This window comes from Erythrolamprus reginae, chromosome 1 (genome assembly GCF_031021105.1).
Source record: "Erythrolamprus reginae isolate rEryReg1 chromosome 1, rEryReg1.hap1, whole genome shotgun sequence".
Classification (NCBI taxonomy): Eukaryota; Metazoa; Chordata; class Lepidosauria; order Squamata; family Dipsadidae; genus Erythrolamprus; species Erythrolamprus reginae.
This window is the reverse complement of record NC_091950.1, coordinates 139,491,694-139,507,812: the sequence shown is the minus strand read 5'-3', so window position 1 is coordinate 139,507,812 and position 16,119 is coordinate 139,491,694. Positions and strand designations below refer to the sequence as shown.

The 16,119-nt window shown below is 42.6% G+C and overlaps 1 protein-coding gene across 3 annotated transcripts in view; it reads right to left on the bottom strand.

Moving 5' to 3' along the window:
- SYT7 (synaptotagmin 7) overlaps window positions 1-12,366 on the bottom strand; it is a 320,744-nt gene extending 308,378 nt beyond the window's left edge. For 2 of the 3 annotated variants that reach the window (XM_070767163.1, XM_070767172.1), the window contains exon 1: window positions 11,750-12,334. In XM_070767163.1, the coding sequence (XP_070623264.1) occupies window positions 11,750-11,777 (28 nt within the window). In that variant the 5' untranslated portion in view covers window positions 11,778-12,334. Of the gene's footprint in view, window positions 1-11,749 lie in introns of all 3 variants that reach the window. The other variant, XM_070767179.1, reaches the window with a different exon arrangement.
- Window positions 12,367-16,119: the final 3,753 nt, after the last annotated feature.

Below are 16,119 nucleotides of genomic sequence, written 5' to 3'. Positions count from 1 at the left end.
TAATTCTTAAAAATGAAATACGAGTTTATGAACGATGGATAAAATGTACCATTATGAGCCCTGTAAGACATAAATAACAGTGGAAGGTGTAAACATGTTGAATTTGTGTATGAAAAGGTGGAGATTTTTTTTAAAAAATGGGGGGGGGACGATCTCTCTCACCCTCTCTCACACACACACCCATGTGTATGTGTAGCATTTATAGCCTTCTCCAAGCGGTTTACAGTGTCAGCACACTGCCTCCAACAATCTGGGTCCTCATTTCACCGATTGAGTCAACCTTGAACTTACTGAGATTCGATCTGCCGGCAACCAGTGATCAGCAGAAGTAGCTTGCAGCACTGCACTGTGCACCACTGCACCGAGGCTCTTGTATGTGCGTGCATGAAATATATATATATAAAATATTTTTATATAGCAACAAAAAAAAGGGTGGGAGGGGGGAGAAGCCAATTGCGAGCAGCCATGTGCGTGAAAGGGCCAGCCTTGGCAGTTACGGCTGGGGAGCGGCAGAGGGCGTGCCACTCGGCGAGGCAAGGACGGTACCGCGCCTGCAGTGCCGGCTCCGCCCCGCAGGCGAAGTCTGGTGGAGCGTTGCTGGAAGAAGCGAGTAGCCCGCCGCAGCGAGATCGCGCTGCGCACGCAGAGCCTTTTTTCCTCCCAAAGCCCCGCAGGGAGCTGCTTGGCTCAGCAGCCCTTTCCTCTGGCTAGGCGGCCTTTACACACGCACACACCCCTCCCCGCTTCCTTATAATACAAAGACGGTCGGCTACGTTTCCCTCCCACCTAACACACACACACACCCTGTGTTGAACCAGCCGGGCTGGTCCCACTCTTCTTCCTCTGACGCTTCGCGGACCTGTTTCTCCCTCCGGGAAAAGGAGGAGCGGGGGTTGATTCGGGCAGCCTCGAGGCGCTCGGGTTTTTTTCTTCCGTATCCGCCTCCCCACATTCGCTCGGCAGGTCTAGAAAGCCTCTTTGGGAGCCTTAAGGGCAGACAGCGCGGACTCGCCACGCTCTGCAGGGCTCGCCGTCCAATACGGGCGGAGTTGATCAGCCCTCGGTTGATGCGAGCGAGCGTTTGTCTTGGATGGGAGGACCGTCGGAACATGAGGTGCCCCCTTAATGAAAGGAAACTTAAACGGGTAGCAAAGCGTCCTTTATACTGGGAGAGGACCGGGCAGATTGGGGATGGTGGGGGTAGGAATCCCGATTTCTTCTTTTGCGCACCACAATCCCTAGTGCAGTGTTTCCCAACCTTGGCACCTTGAAGATATTTGGACTTCAACCCCCAATAATACCGATTCAAAATCAGCCCTGGTCCCCCACTTTACAGCAGGCACGTCTTTCCTAAAATAGGCAGGCAATCTGGACGGCAGCGTAGGAATAAGTAGCAACACGCCAAAGGGGATCAGAGATGGTTCCGAGGCTTAACTATTTGTGACCAATATCCAACAGATATTTGGGCTCCTCGATAGAACTGATTTTTTTTAAAGCAATATTTTAATTAAAAGGAATTATTATTATGGACTCATTAATAAATAATAAAGAACAATCTTGCCAACTGCTAGCTGGGGGTTGGTGTTGTTAGTTTTTTTTGGATCCTGGTGTAAAGCACTAGTGATAATTTAAACCTGTTGTCACTGAAGCACTTTGTCATAATTTGGCATGTCCTTGCTCAAGCCATTTCAGACAACATTTGATGGTTGGCCTAATGATAATGTAAGCATCCACCGAGTACATTTCTTGGCAATCATGCACAGGAAAGGGGGGTGCAATTGTTTTGACTCATAAATGGGGGCAATGGGCAACAGGTATTAATGCACATGTGACACCTTTCCCAATAGCACCCTCTCATTCGTTCCCATCTGACTGGGAAAACTTCAGGGGAATTTCTAACCATCCAGCCTTTTCATTTTATAAACATCTGGTCAGATAAGGACTACATTCTTTTTACAATGTATACAAAGTATTGACTTCTTAGTCGATTCACATTTGCAAAGGTTGCAGCATCCTGCAGTCTTGTGATGGTGATTTTCCCAGCTGACTTCCAACAAGCAAAATCATGGGCAAAGCCAGATTTCCCTAACAATTGTGTAATTCACTTAACAAGTGCATGATTCGCTTAACAACTACAGTAAAAATGATCATAAAATAAAATAAGATTCAGTGATTTGCTTAACAACCACACCACTTAGTGACCAAAATCCAACAGTGGACTCAAGTTGAAGATATGCTAAATGGCTACCTGCTCCCCACCCCAAAGTATTCAGATGTACCATCCAAATGAAGAAAGCAATGGCTATATTTCTGGAGATAATTGGGGGGGGGGGGAGCAGAACAACTGTAATCCAAAAGTGGCCACCCTAATGCTATGGCTGCAAGGAGCAACAGGAAGAATGCCAAGTCTTCAAGGCAAAAGGAGAGAGCCAGTGGATTTGCAAAGCAACTGTTTGCAGGTATGAATTGGAATAAGGAGATGCAATCTCCCTTTTGCTATGCATGATCACATCTAAGATCTTGATTATTTATCCTTTTATGTCACTGGTTGGCTTTTCTATGGAATGTCTGTTGGTTTACTAGCTCAGTGACAGCAGTGCCACTGTGGTACTGTCCATTACACATCTTCAGGATTTTCAAAAGGTTGAAAATCTGAAGCAGCTTTATGAGTCCGTTTCAGTAATACACCTAGCATCTTCTGTTCTTTCAATTTATCCTTCACAAAAGCAAGTCTGCCAAGAATCTAAAAGAGGGATGTAAACTCAATGAAATAGCCATGTCTAGCTTCCATTTTTATTTATTTATTTATTTATTCATTCATTCATTCATTCATTCACTCACTCACTCACTCACTCATTCAATTTTTATGCCGCCCTTCTCCTTACTCTCAGGGCGGCTTACAACATGTTAGCAATAGCACTTTTTAACAGAGCCAGCATGTTGCCCCCACAATCTGGGTCCTCATTTTACCCACCTATGGAAGGCTGAGTCAACTTTGAGCCGGTGATGAGATTTGAACCGCTGACCTACAGATCTACAATCAGCTTCAGTGGCCTGCAGTACAGCACTCTACCTGCCGCGCCATCCCGGCTCCTTTTCTCCATGTAAATTATTTCCCACTTCTACACCTGCTCATCGACTTTTGTGTTCTGCATTTGCATTAATCCCATGGTCAGGTTTTTTACAGATTGCTTTCTTTCCCACTCCCTTTACATATTACATAACTCAATCTTCTCTTCCGCCTTTCCTAATGCCATATTTCCCATAACTTTTCTTGTAATAATTCCATAATTCGTTTGCATGTAGACTGTACCTTAGTTCAGTGTTTTTCAATCTTGGCAACTTGAAGATATTGGGACTTCAACTCCCAGAATTCCCCAGCCAGCAAATGCTGGCTGGGGAATTCTGGGAGTTAAAGTCCAGATATCCTACATACATTGATGGGAATAAGGAGATCGCTGACCATTTCAATAGCTACTTCTGTTCAGTTTTCTCAAAAGACACCTTACAAAATAATAATAATACTATAGAGGGATATAGCATTGCTTCCAGCTGTACGGATTCAGCTCCAGTGATCTTAGAAGCCGATGTCTTAGAAGAACTTGAAAGATTAAAGATAAATAAGGCAATGGGTCCAGATGGCATCCACCCCAGAGTTCTTAAAGAACTCAGATCTATCATTGCTACCCCCCTGACTGATTTGTTTAACAAATCCCTGTTAACAGGAGATGTTCCTGAGGATTGGAGAATGGCCAGTGTTGTGCCTATCCACAAGAAGGGCAGTAGAGAAGAAGCTGGTAACTACAGGCCAGTTAGCTTGACATCAGTTGTAGTTAAAATGATGGAGACTCTACTCAAAAAGAGGATAAATCAGCATCTAAAAAACAATAACTTATTGGACCCAAATCAGCATGGCTTTACTGAAGGCAAATCGTGTCAGACTAATCTCATTGAGTTCTTTGACTATGTCACAAAGGTGTTGGATCAAGGTGGTGCTGTGGATATTGCCTATCTGGACTTCAGCAAAGCCTTTGATACGGTTCCACATAAAGAGCTGATAGATAAATTAGTGAAGATTGGACTTAATCCCTGGATAGTTCAGTGGATTTCAAGCTGGCTGAAGCATAGACATCAGAGAGTTATTGTTAATGGCGAGTATTCTGAGCAGAGTCAGGTTACAAGCGGTGTGCCACAAGGGTCTGTTCTGGGTCCTATTCTTTTTAATATGTTTGTGAGTGACATAGGGGAAGGTTTGGTAGGGAAGGTTTGCCTATTTGCCGATGACTCTAAAGTGTGCAATAGGGTTGATATTCCTGGAGGGGTCTGTAATATGGTAAATGATTTAGCGTTACTAGATAAATGGTCAAAGCAATGGAAACTGCAGTTTAATGTTTCCAAATGTAAAATAATGCACTTGGGGAAAAGGAATCCTAAATCTGAGTATTGCATTGGCAGTTCTGTGTTAGCAAAAACTTCAGAAGAGAAGGATTTAGGGGTAGTGATTTCTGACAGTCTCAAAATGGGTGAACAGTGTGGTCGGGCGGTAGGAAAGGCAAGTAGGATGCTTGGCTGCATAGCTAGGGGTATAACAAGCAGGAAGAGGGAGATTGTGATCCCCTTATATAGAGCGCTGGTGAGACCACATTTGGAGTACTGTGTTCAGTTCTGGAGACCTCACCTACAAAAAGATATTGACAAAATTGAACGGGTCCAAAGACGGGCTACAAGAATGGTGGAAGGTCTTAAGTATAAAACGTATCAGGAAAGACTGAATGAACTCAATCTGTATAGTCTGGAAGACAGAAGGAAAAGGGGGGACATGATCGAAACATTTAAATATGTTAAAGGGTTAAATAGGGTTCAGGAGGGAAGTGTTTTTAACAGGAAAGTGAACACAAGAACAAGGGGACACAATCTGAAGTTAGTTGGGGGAAAGATCAAAGGCAACATGAGAAAATATTATTTTACTGAAAGAGTAGTAGATCCTTGGAACAAACTTCCAGCAGACGTGGTTGGGAAATCCACAGTAACTGAATTTAAACATGCCTGGGATAAACATATATCCATCCTAAGATAAAATACAGGAAATAGTAAAAGGGCAGACTAGATGGACCAAGAGGTCTTTTTCTGCCGTCAGTCTTCTATGTTTCTATGTTTCTAAAACAGTTACTTGAAAAGGAACAGCTCCAAATTACAAAAGCACTGAAAAACCTCACAGTATTCTGCACGGTCATGTGATCAAACCTCAGGTGCTTGGTAACCAGCATGTATTTACAATTGTTGAAAGGTCAAATTATGTCATCTGCAAACTTCCCAGCTACCTTCCATTAAGCAAGATCAATGCAGGAAATTAGATTCATTTAAGGACAACTTGATTTACTTAACAATTGCAGTGATTGGCTTGACCATGGCAAACAAGGTCATCACCTTGCCACAATTAAATTAACAACCATCTTGCTTAACAATAAAACTTCTAGACTCAATTGTGATCATAAGTCAAAGACTACCTTTCAGCCTGGATCACAAAATCTGTATGATATATGACTCTTTATTCCCCAGCGAATTTAGCATTCTGCATTCACATGTGACAATGTAATGGCCACCTACCACAAGCAAGAAGAAATCCATCTGCTGTGCCAAAGAAGATCAAATGAGGACAAATGGAATTTGGAGAAGCAATTATTTTGAGCTAAAAATTCACAATATTCGAATAGGATTGATGTGACCTCTCCTGACATTTTATTCTCCGATTGTTGAAATAAAGTATCAGTTATTCCCATCCAAAATAACAAGGAGAGGGTGAAAAAATAATACTTTTCTTAAATCAGTTATCAATCATTAAGTGATCAATCCAATCAATTTCTTGCTTTGGAATAAGAATTGTAATTGAACATATTTGAAGTCACCAGACTGATCAGTCTTTAATCTACAAATCTAAAATGCAGTTGTATATGACATCCCATAGCCTATATCCTATTCATGGCAGTTGCATTTTATTTTCCCATATGTCTGCTGAATTTGTTTCCAAATAGCTTATATTATTGTTATTGTTATTGTTATTGTTGTTGTTATTATTATTATTATTATTATTATTATTATTATTATTATTATTATTTAGATTTGTATGCCGCCCCTCTCTGAAGACTCGGGGTGGCTTATATTTTATTATTGCTGTAACAGATCATGCCTGCAGCCCAAAACCAACAAACAGGACACAGGTGGGAGAAGGCAGGCCTGTTATTTCCCTTTCTTTCCAGTAACCATGCTGAGTGTGTCTGCATAAAAGAGAGAAGACTGTTGCACTGCATGCATTTACAACAGTGTGTGTGTAATTTCCATGGGACAATCCGTGTGGGAGAGTCAAAGAGAAGGAAAGAAAGAGTAGTTACAACTGGATACAGACATGCATTCATCTTCTACCATGATCCATTAGTTAAACCCCTAGTTTAGTTAAGGGGGAAAAGTCATAATACATCACATGACCTGATGTCATGAGTTTGACACCTGTACACTAGCTCAGTGATTTTCAACCTTTTTTGAGCTGCGGCACATTTTTTACATATACAAAATCATGGGGCACATTGAGTGGGGGGAGGAGTGGGGGGGCTAAAAAAAGTTTGGACAAAAAAATTATCTCTCTCTCTTCCTCCCTTTTGCTCTATTTCTCTCCCTCTTTCTCTCTCTTCCTTCCTCCCCCTCTCTGTCCATCCCTCTTTCTTTCTTTCTCTCTTCCTTCCTTCCTCTCTTTTTTGCTCTCTTTCTATCTCTCCCTCCTTCCCTGCCTCTCTTTCTCTCTCTTTCTTTCTTTCTCTCTCTTTCTCTCTTGCTTTCTTTCTATCTCTCTCTCTCTCTCGTTTTCTCTCTCTTTCTCTCTGTCTTGTTTTCTTTCTCTCTCTCTCTTTCTCTCTCTCTTGCTTTCTCTCTCTCTCTCTCTTGCTTTCTTTCTCGCTCTCTCTTTCTCTCTCTGTCTTGCTTTCTTTCTCTCTCTTTCTCCCTCTTGCTGAGCTTCGCGGCACACCTGACCATGTCTCGCGGCACACTAGTGTGCCACGGCACACTGGTTGAAAAACACTGCACTAGCTTATAGCCTTTAAGTCTACCAAGGTTGGCCATGCCAGTTCTTCAGGCTTAAATATATAATTTAGCTATCACAATGTTAAGATTTTCAAATTCATTATTTTGTTTTGGATCATCTATTATATATGCTGTGAAGACAGTTTGAACTTAATTCCTATCATTAAGTGTTGTACCTCATCACTGTTGACAAATGTATATTTTCTTTTTATATACACTGAGAGCATACACACCAAAGATAACTTCCTTGTGTGTCCAATCACACTTGGCCAATAAAGAATTCTATTTTCTCTATCTATTCCTGATGGATTTCCAAGGTCACAAACAGAAATGTGTAATACATTTGGAGTACCAAATTGCAAATAATTCATGCAGAAAGATGAAATTTGTTTCTGTTACCTTATGAAATCCCCTTTCCCCCTCCCATACACTTTCTGAGCTAGTGCATTATTCCATCTTTACTTATATGTCTCTCTAGAAGAAATTTTCACTGAAATCAATGAGATTTATGAGCAGAAAAGTTTAGAACTGCTATACACAAAATTTTTATTTTTAATTAGTTTTTATTTTTGTCAAGTCAAATGTCAAAATGAGCTCTGGAACTCAGCTATCAAGTAGAATTAGACTCATTATAACATTGAACCTAAGACTGTTTACATAACATTAAAGAATGAAATAAAATACACTAAAATAAAAGTGGTTTACATTAATTTAGGCACAATGCTCCTGGTGAATTGACTTCTATATAATTCATAGAATGCATGGAATACTACAATTTAAAAAACATAGATTTTCTTATGCTACAACTTTTAAAGAATCTGTATGTGTGAGGACACTTTGAATTCTGAGAGAAATGGCATACATATACATTAAAAACATATGGGTTAGTTAAGATATTAGTTAAGATGTGGGGAGGATCTGCAGGTAAACTGGTAGAAACAACTCCAGTTTTTCACAAGATTTGAATACATCAAGGAAGATGAACAAGCATCACTATGCTATGAAATCTATGGAGCACAACTAGTGATTGTCCAGAGCCACTATGGTAACTATTGCTTATAGTTAATACTGGAATAATTATCCTTACTGAGAAATATGTATGCAGACTTTAGAGAAAAAGAGTCTGACTTTCATTGATAAAAGGAAAGAAAAAGTTAAGTTTTACATATTTACAGGCCATGTATATGAGGAACAGGGTACAAAGAGGAGTCTACAGAATCATTGAGTCTATCATCTGCACCTCTATAACTCTTTGGTTTGGTGCTGCAACCCAACAGGACCGACACAGACTTCAGAGGATAATCAGAACTGCAGAAAAAACAATTGCTGCCAACCTGCCTTCCATTGAGGGTGAAAATATTTACTGACCCCTCACATCCTGGACACAAACTGTTTCAACTCCTACCCTCAAAACGTCTCTACAGAGCATTGCACACCAAGACAACTAGACACAAGAACAGTTTCTTCCCGGATGCCATCACTCTACTAAACAAATAATTCCCTCAACACTGTCAGACTTTTTACTAAATCTGCACTTCTATTTTACTAGTTTTTCTCATCATTCCTATCATCCTTTTCCTCCCACTTAGGACTGTATGACTGTAACTTGTTGCTTGTATCCTAAGATTTTTATTACCGGTAATATTGATTGTTTCTTCATTGCTTATTTGACCCCTATGACAATCATTAAGTATTGTACCACATGATTCTTCGCAAATGTATCTTTTTCTTTTATGTACGTTGAGAGCATATGCACCAAGACAAATTCCTTGTGTGTCCAATCACATTTGGCCAATACAATTCTATTCTATTCAAAGAGCCAATTTTCCACTTAATCTGATCTTCAACACGATTTTTTGGGATGATTTTTTTTAGAGGAACTGGGAAACAAGATTGTGCTAAATGACACCTTTATTATTAAAACTTTCTCTGCACTTCTCTTCCCAGAGCAAGAGATCCTCATGGCTGTAATGGTTTTAAAGCAAATTGCCAACCTAGCTATTCTGTGCTATACCAACACAGAAAAAAACTATTTGAGGCAACACAAGCTAACTTAACATACTTTCCTGACTTGTGTAGTGCAACTGTGAAAAACAAACTGGCAGGAACATGGAAAATACATCTCCATGTTCTATTCTTCAGCAGACTCTCTTCTGACTTGGCTCAGTACAGAGTTTTGACTTCTCTATTTTCCAAAGGAACAGGAGGGGAAAAATGAATTTAGAGGCCTACAAAAGCTGAGCAAAGACTGGGAAGAAAAGAACAGCTGTTCTGAATAGAAAATTATACACATAACACTAGCTATTAAGTGGATGGTTCCTGGGTGTTCTTTCTGCTTCCACCTGAATAAAAGTAAAAGGAAGTCTGGAACATTCAGATTAAAGTATATACAATATAATTATTTTGTATTAATGGTTGCCATAGGATATTGCCAAGGATGATTATGGATTACAGTTTTTTCTTTGACAGCATAAGAATAGCCTCACTGGAGCAAACCAAGTTCTATCAGACCGTCATTGTTTCCCAGCAGTGACCAGATCTGATGCATCTGGCAAATGTATAGAAGCAGACAGGAAGCCAAGAGCATCCATTCCATCTAATGAAGTTGTTGCTTTTTCAAACAGCTTGGGCAGATACAGGTTTCATCTGTGCATTTATAATTCCACCAACCCCTCTTATCATTGCAACAATCTATTGATGTAAACCAGACCAGTGATTTCATCACTAGGGATTCACAGCATCATCTAGTCATTCTTGTGCTAATGTAACAATAAAGAGGTCAACCTTCTCATTGACTGTTGTGTAGCGATAGCCTCTAATAAACAGTGTCCTTTGAGTTGATTGTAACCCAAGGAAATTCCTGATTCAGACCCATGATCTAGCTCTCATCCAGTATGGGTTCTAAACCCTTTACTACCAATTCATGCACGTGGACACACACACAACGCTTATGCGCATGTGCAGAAGTGTCCCGGGCGGGTGGGCAGAGCCTCCAGCCCTACCGGTTCTTAGAACCGGGACCAACCCACCGCTGCTCTCTTCTCTTCAATTTGATGCACTGATCACACCACCCTGGCACGTCCATCCACTCGAAGGGCACCCGAGTCAGGAAAGGAAAGGAAACAAACTTTTTGGCCGTTCAGTTAAGTCACTATGAAATCATATGTACAGATTTTGTTCATGGTGAAAAACTAGAAGAAGCATCAACTTGCAAGATACCTTTAGATTTTTCACAGGCTGTCAGACATCCCAGGTTTCAGCCTTACTGTTTTAAAGGCCAAGTAAAGAAACCACCAATGACCCCATTAATGGGCCAAACCTCCTTTAGTTGCCGATTTTCTACACACACATTGACAGCAGAAGCAGCACACGGTCACGACTTTCCATACTTTTTGGTGCCACTTTTGACTGGGGTTTAATCTTTGCTCTTTGAACACAGAGGCAGATAGCGATTTTTGACAGCACTCCCAAATTAAAACGCCCCCCCCCCGAGGGGGGTGCGGTAGGATTAAATGTAAGCCTGGTTTGCAATGCCAGCAAATGAAGCTCATGGGCACTGCCTGCTTACAGCAGAGCAGCGGCGGTCGCTATTCCTGGAAAAAATAGGCATTCGAGCATCTCAAGGGACCAAAAAAAAAAAAGGTTCGCTCGGAGAGGAGGGGGGAAAGCTGCGGCCAGCCAGAAGCCTGTCTCGGACTGAAAAGGCGAGACGAAGCTGCTCGGGTCAAGCACTCGCGCTGGAAAGCAGGCGGCCGCGATCTGGGTCACTCTTTCGCCCAGGAAGACAGTAGCAGGTGCCGCCTCCTTTTTCTCCTCCGCGGCTCCGAAGGGCGGTGGATTATTAAGAAAAGAGGCGGTGGCCAGAGAGAGTCTTCTCCCTACAAGCTGTGGGCCGGGAGGAAACTCCGTAAACTCTGGCTAGGCGAGCCAAGGGAATTGGGGGGCGGGCGTGACGGCAACTTGGAGCAGGGCCCGACCGGGCGTAGGGCGGGGTGGGGTCCGCCAAAGGGAGCCCAGCTAGGAAAACGACGCGCGGCTCGGTGGCCTCTTTTTCTCTCCCCACCCCCCTCGCCCACTTCTTCCTTCACAAACTCCGGCGGCTAACAGCCCCACTTGCCAGTCCTCCGGAAGGCGAGGCAGTTAATGGAGCCGGCTGGGCTCCGCCTCTCTAGGCGGCCCTGCCCCCCCCCCCCAAGTTCCCGCTGAGCCGGTCCACTCCAGTCCCGCGCCCGACGCGCCCCTCGCGACCTCCTCCCAAGCAGGTCGCGAATTTGCTTCCCGCCACTACCCGCCCCGCCCCGCCGCAAGCTACGAGACGCCGCCGAGCCGACCCCCTTTTCCCTCACCGCCTCCTTAGCGAAGTGCCGGAGCCCTCCCCGCACTCTCCTCAGGCTCCCCGCCCAATCAGCCGCGGGCAGGCACCCTCTTCCTCCTCCTTCAGGTGCGCGGAGCGGCGCCGTGACCTCCGCCTCCCTCTTTCCCCGTTCGCTCTTTCCCCGTCCCTCCATACAAAGGCGGCAGCTCCCCCCACACCCGGCCCGCGACAAGTGCCTGCCGCTGCCCCCCGAGAGTGGGGGTCGGCGAGGCGGTCCTGGCCCCGCTCGCCGTGCAGCTACAGTTAAAGTCCGGCGGGGGGTGGGTGGGGTAGGTGTGGAAGCGCGCCGCTTTATTATACCTTTGGCTGCGTCTGGGTCGAGGAACATTTTCTTCCCGGCGTTGCGGACGCTCCTCCGAAGTAAAAAATCCCTCCGCTGTGGGTGTGCGAGGAGGAGGTGGCGGCGAGGCGGGATGCTTTCCCTTGGCTTTTAGCGGGAAGCTCCGAGCCGTCTCCTCGGCGGCGAGCCCATCAGGCGCTGCACGGCGGCGAGGAAAGGGAGGGGAAGCCACAGGCTGCGGGCGGCCCCGGAGTGACCTCCACAAACAGGTTGGCGTCCCAGGCGGCGGACTGCTGGGAAAGAGCGGGAACCGGCATGAGGAGGCTGGGATGAATGGACCGAGGCGCCTTGTTGCAAGGCTCGCTGACTGATTCTCCTCCTCCTCCACCCAGGAACACGCCGAGCCTCCCGAGCCCTTCCCGTCCCCTCCCCTCGATCTGTGTGTGTCTCCGTATGTGTGTGTGTGAGAGAGAGAGAGTACGCGCGCGTCGCAAGCCTCCTCTCGCAGGCGTCCGGTTGCTGCTCGCTGCTGGCGAGAGAGGAAATTGCAAGGCTGAAGAGCGAGGGAGGGAAGAGACGCGGCCCGGAGCAGCGCGAGAGTTTGATGCTCCTTTTGGATCGCTCGCTTCGTCCTCCCGAGGGCGTGGGAGGGGGCGGTTTTATGCTCTTCGACTAACCTGGCGGTTTCGCACGTGAGCGTGTAAATCGCCCCCCCCCCCCGTCCGCCGAAAGCAGCAGTAAAAGAAGTCCCAAGCGTTTTGCCCTGTGGTGCACCGAGAACGTCATGCCAGAAGGGGCTTTGAAAAAGGATCTCCCCTGGACGCTTAAAAAAAAAAGCCCCAAGCAAAAAGCATCGGGACAGAAAAGGCGGCTCGAAGAGGTCCAGCTAGTAGTTGGTATCGGTAGAAGTCTTTTCGATCCCTCGCGTGCTTAAGTGCCCTAGAGTGCCATCCCTCCCCTGTCCTAATATACTGCTCAAAAAAATAAAGGGGACACTCAAATAACACATCCACTGCTCAAAAAAATAAAGGGGACACTCAAATAACACATCCACTGCTCAAAAAAATAAAGGGGACACTCAAATAACACATCCTATAGAAACATAGAAGATTGGCGGCAGAAAAAGATCTCATGGTTCATCTAGTCTGCCCTTATACTATTTCCTGTCTTTTATCTTAGGATGGGTATATGTTTATCCCAGGCATGTTTACATTCAGTTATTGTGGATTTACCAACCATGTCTGCTGGAAGTTTGTTTCAAGCATCCACTACTCTTTCAATAAAATAATATTTTCTAACGTTGCTTCTGATCTTTCCCCCAACTAACCTTAGATTGTGCCCTAGATCCTAGATCCGAATGAATGAAACAGTCTCATTGAATACTTTGTTCTGTACAAAGTTGAATGTACAGAATAAAGTATTCATGTGAAATTGATTGTCAATCAATGTTGCTTCCTAAATGGACAGTTTGATTTCACAGAAGTTTGATTTACTTGGAGTTATATTGTGTTGGTTTTTTGAGCAGTGTATTTCTCTTTTACTAGTATCATGTACCTCTACTTAAGAACTTACAGTATTTCATTCTGTGACCAGGTTCTTAAGTAGAAATGTTCTTAAGTAGAAGCAAATTTTTCCATAGGAATCAATGTAAAAGCAAATGATGCATGCAAACCCATTAGGATAGAAATAAAAGCTCTAAATTTGGGTGGGAGGAGGATGAAGAAGAAGAGGGGGAGGATAGTCATTGCCCAGAGCGAAGGAAGTGTTTCTTTTCTCTGGGCGCTGGCAGAGGTTTATTCCCTCTCCAAGCACCCAGAGAAAGGAAAATGCTTCATTCACTCTGGATTGCCAAAGCCTCCTTAAGCACCACCAAAAGGCTCCTCTGGCAGCCCAGAAAAGCCTGAGATGGCCGGGATTAATGGGGGAATGGGAGGAAACTGGCCGGGCCTTTGTGCTGCTCTCAAATTTCCTGGGAAACTTTTCTGGGCTTGGGATCTTAATGGTTCTTAAGAAGAGGCAAAAAAAATCTTGAACACCCAGTTCTTATCTAGAAAAGTTCTTAAGTAGAGGCGTTCTTAAGTAGAGGTACCACTGTATATCAATATTGTTATATTTTTGTATTCTGCCAATACGTTCTTGACAAAACAAATAAATAAAATAAAAAATAAACTTACTAAAGAGGCGGAGTGGAGTGAGGTGACACAAAAGCGAGCACCATCCAGTTCAAGAGCAGGTGCCTAACGAACTTTACAACCTCAAATCTGCAAAGGTAGAGTAGAATAAAATAGAATAGCATAGAATATAATTTTTTATTGTGCAAGTGTGAGTGGACACAGAAGGAATTGGTTCATATGTTCCCAGTGTACATATGAGAAGAGATAAGTTCATCAAAGAGGTTCTTTCGTTCCCATTGCTTTTTTAAAAAAAGAAGCAAAGGTTTGTTAAACCTGTGCCATTGACATTCAAGAGATTTCCCAAATGATCTACTATCCTTCTCGAGGTTTTCATGGTTTTAATTTGGGTCTTTTGCACAGTGTGGACAGAATTCACTGGAAATAATCAGCAGGTTCCAAAGTCAGTTCTGGTGTATACGCTCCAGTTCAGGGTTTCTTTTGTTTTAGGCCTTTAGTAAATTAAGAAAAAACATCATTCCCCTAGACTTCATGATAAAAGATAAAATTTCTTGCCTGAGGAATCTCACCTAAAAACTGGACTGGATTTTGGCTCTGCTGAGGGTGAGTGAATTCTAGCTGAGGCCAAAAGAAGGGGACTCTTGATTTCTTGTTAGAGCAAATAAATGCATAGTATCCTGTTCCTGTCTGGTATCTTCTTCCTGTCTCTTAGGGTTGCATTAACATTTGCTAAAGACTCTTGAAGAGGTTTTTGAAAACAAATTTGTCCAAATGTGTGACAAATTTGTCCAAATCATACAGTATACATTTTCATTACAAAGCTCTGAGAAAAGTAAAAGAAATTGAGCACTAAAAACTTCCCCATCCTAGTATTTCCTTAGTAATTTAATTCAAACTCATTCTGAATTTTGGAAGAATTCTTTATTTAGCTGGACCTTAATTCCATGCTCATAACTGCAATTTATTTTTCCCTATAGCCTCAGAATATTTGATTTAGATTTCACCTTCCCTTAAATATCTTGTGGTAGTGACATAATCTACACAACTTTTTACAAAACATTAAGTACCCTATTTTCCCCAACTAAGACATCCCCTGATAATAAGTCCAATTAGGCTTTTGAGTTCATGGCGAGAAGGCCAAGCGCTTATTTCAGGGTTCAAAAAAACATAACATTATTTTCGGGGAAACACAGTACATACCATAGTAGTTCTCAATAATGCTGCTAGAGACATTGAAGAGCTATTGCTTAGTCACTTCATGTACCATCACTAGAGTTTTATATATTGCATGTGTATAGTTTTTTTATATGAAAGATTGTGTCATATTAAAGGGTTTAATTGCAAATTTGCACTCATTTTTCTTTTTTTTTGAATCATTTTTTGAAAAATAACTCATTCACACAAACTACAGTTCTATAATTCAATTCAGCATAAATATCCTTCAGTTTTTTTAAAAAAAATATTCTTCCATGTAACTGCTTCATTATGCATCTCAAAATCCCCTCATCTCCATACCCTTTTTGTCAGTTGCTATTTGTATGATTTACTTCGTAAGAGATCAGAGTGAGAAGGAGACACTATGAAATTGTACCAGAGGTAAGTAAGGACATAACTAAAATTAAATGTAATCAACCAGAATGATAACTCAGTGTCCCTTTGGGCTGCAGTCTCTGTACATTATGCTCCTGAAATCAATGTGAATCGAGCAGCTTAAATATAAGGTTGTACCTATATAGCTCAATCCTGACTACATTAAGATTTTCTCCCAACTTTATAGAAAGATAGTTTTGCAATCCAATTCTGTAACAAACAAATCCTACTTGACTCAGTGGAAATTATGCCATAAATCTTTATTAAGTAGTAATTAGTGTTTTGGATATTACCACTAAATTCTTACCCTGTTGCAGAAATAGTAACAGAAATCTGTCTCTCTGGAAACAAAGATAACATTGTTTTTCTCAGATGATATCCACTTTATCTAGATATTCTAGGACCATTTTTTTTAAAAAAAACAGTTGTTTTGGAAATGTATAGCTAGAATAGCTTTCTTAAAAAGAATGCCCTGGGATGCTACAAGTCTTTGTCTTCATTATTAGAGTTTGGCAAAGCTATTTTTTAAAAAAAGTTGTATTTCCTATACCTTTTGAAGGATTAACCCAATTCAGGGGAGGGTGGTTTAAAAATAAAAGTAAAAAGGAAATACCAAATTATATTATACACAATTATAATTACAATATATTATTGTACGATACTATAAC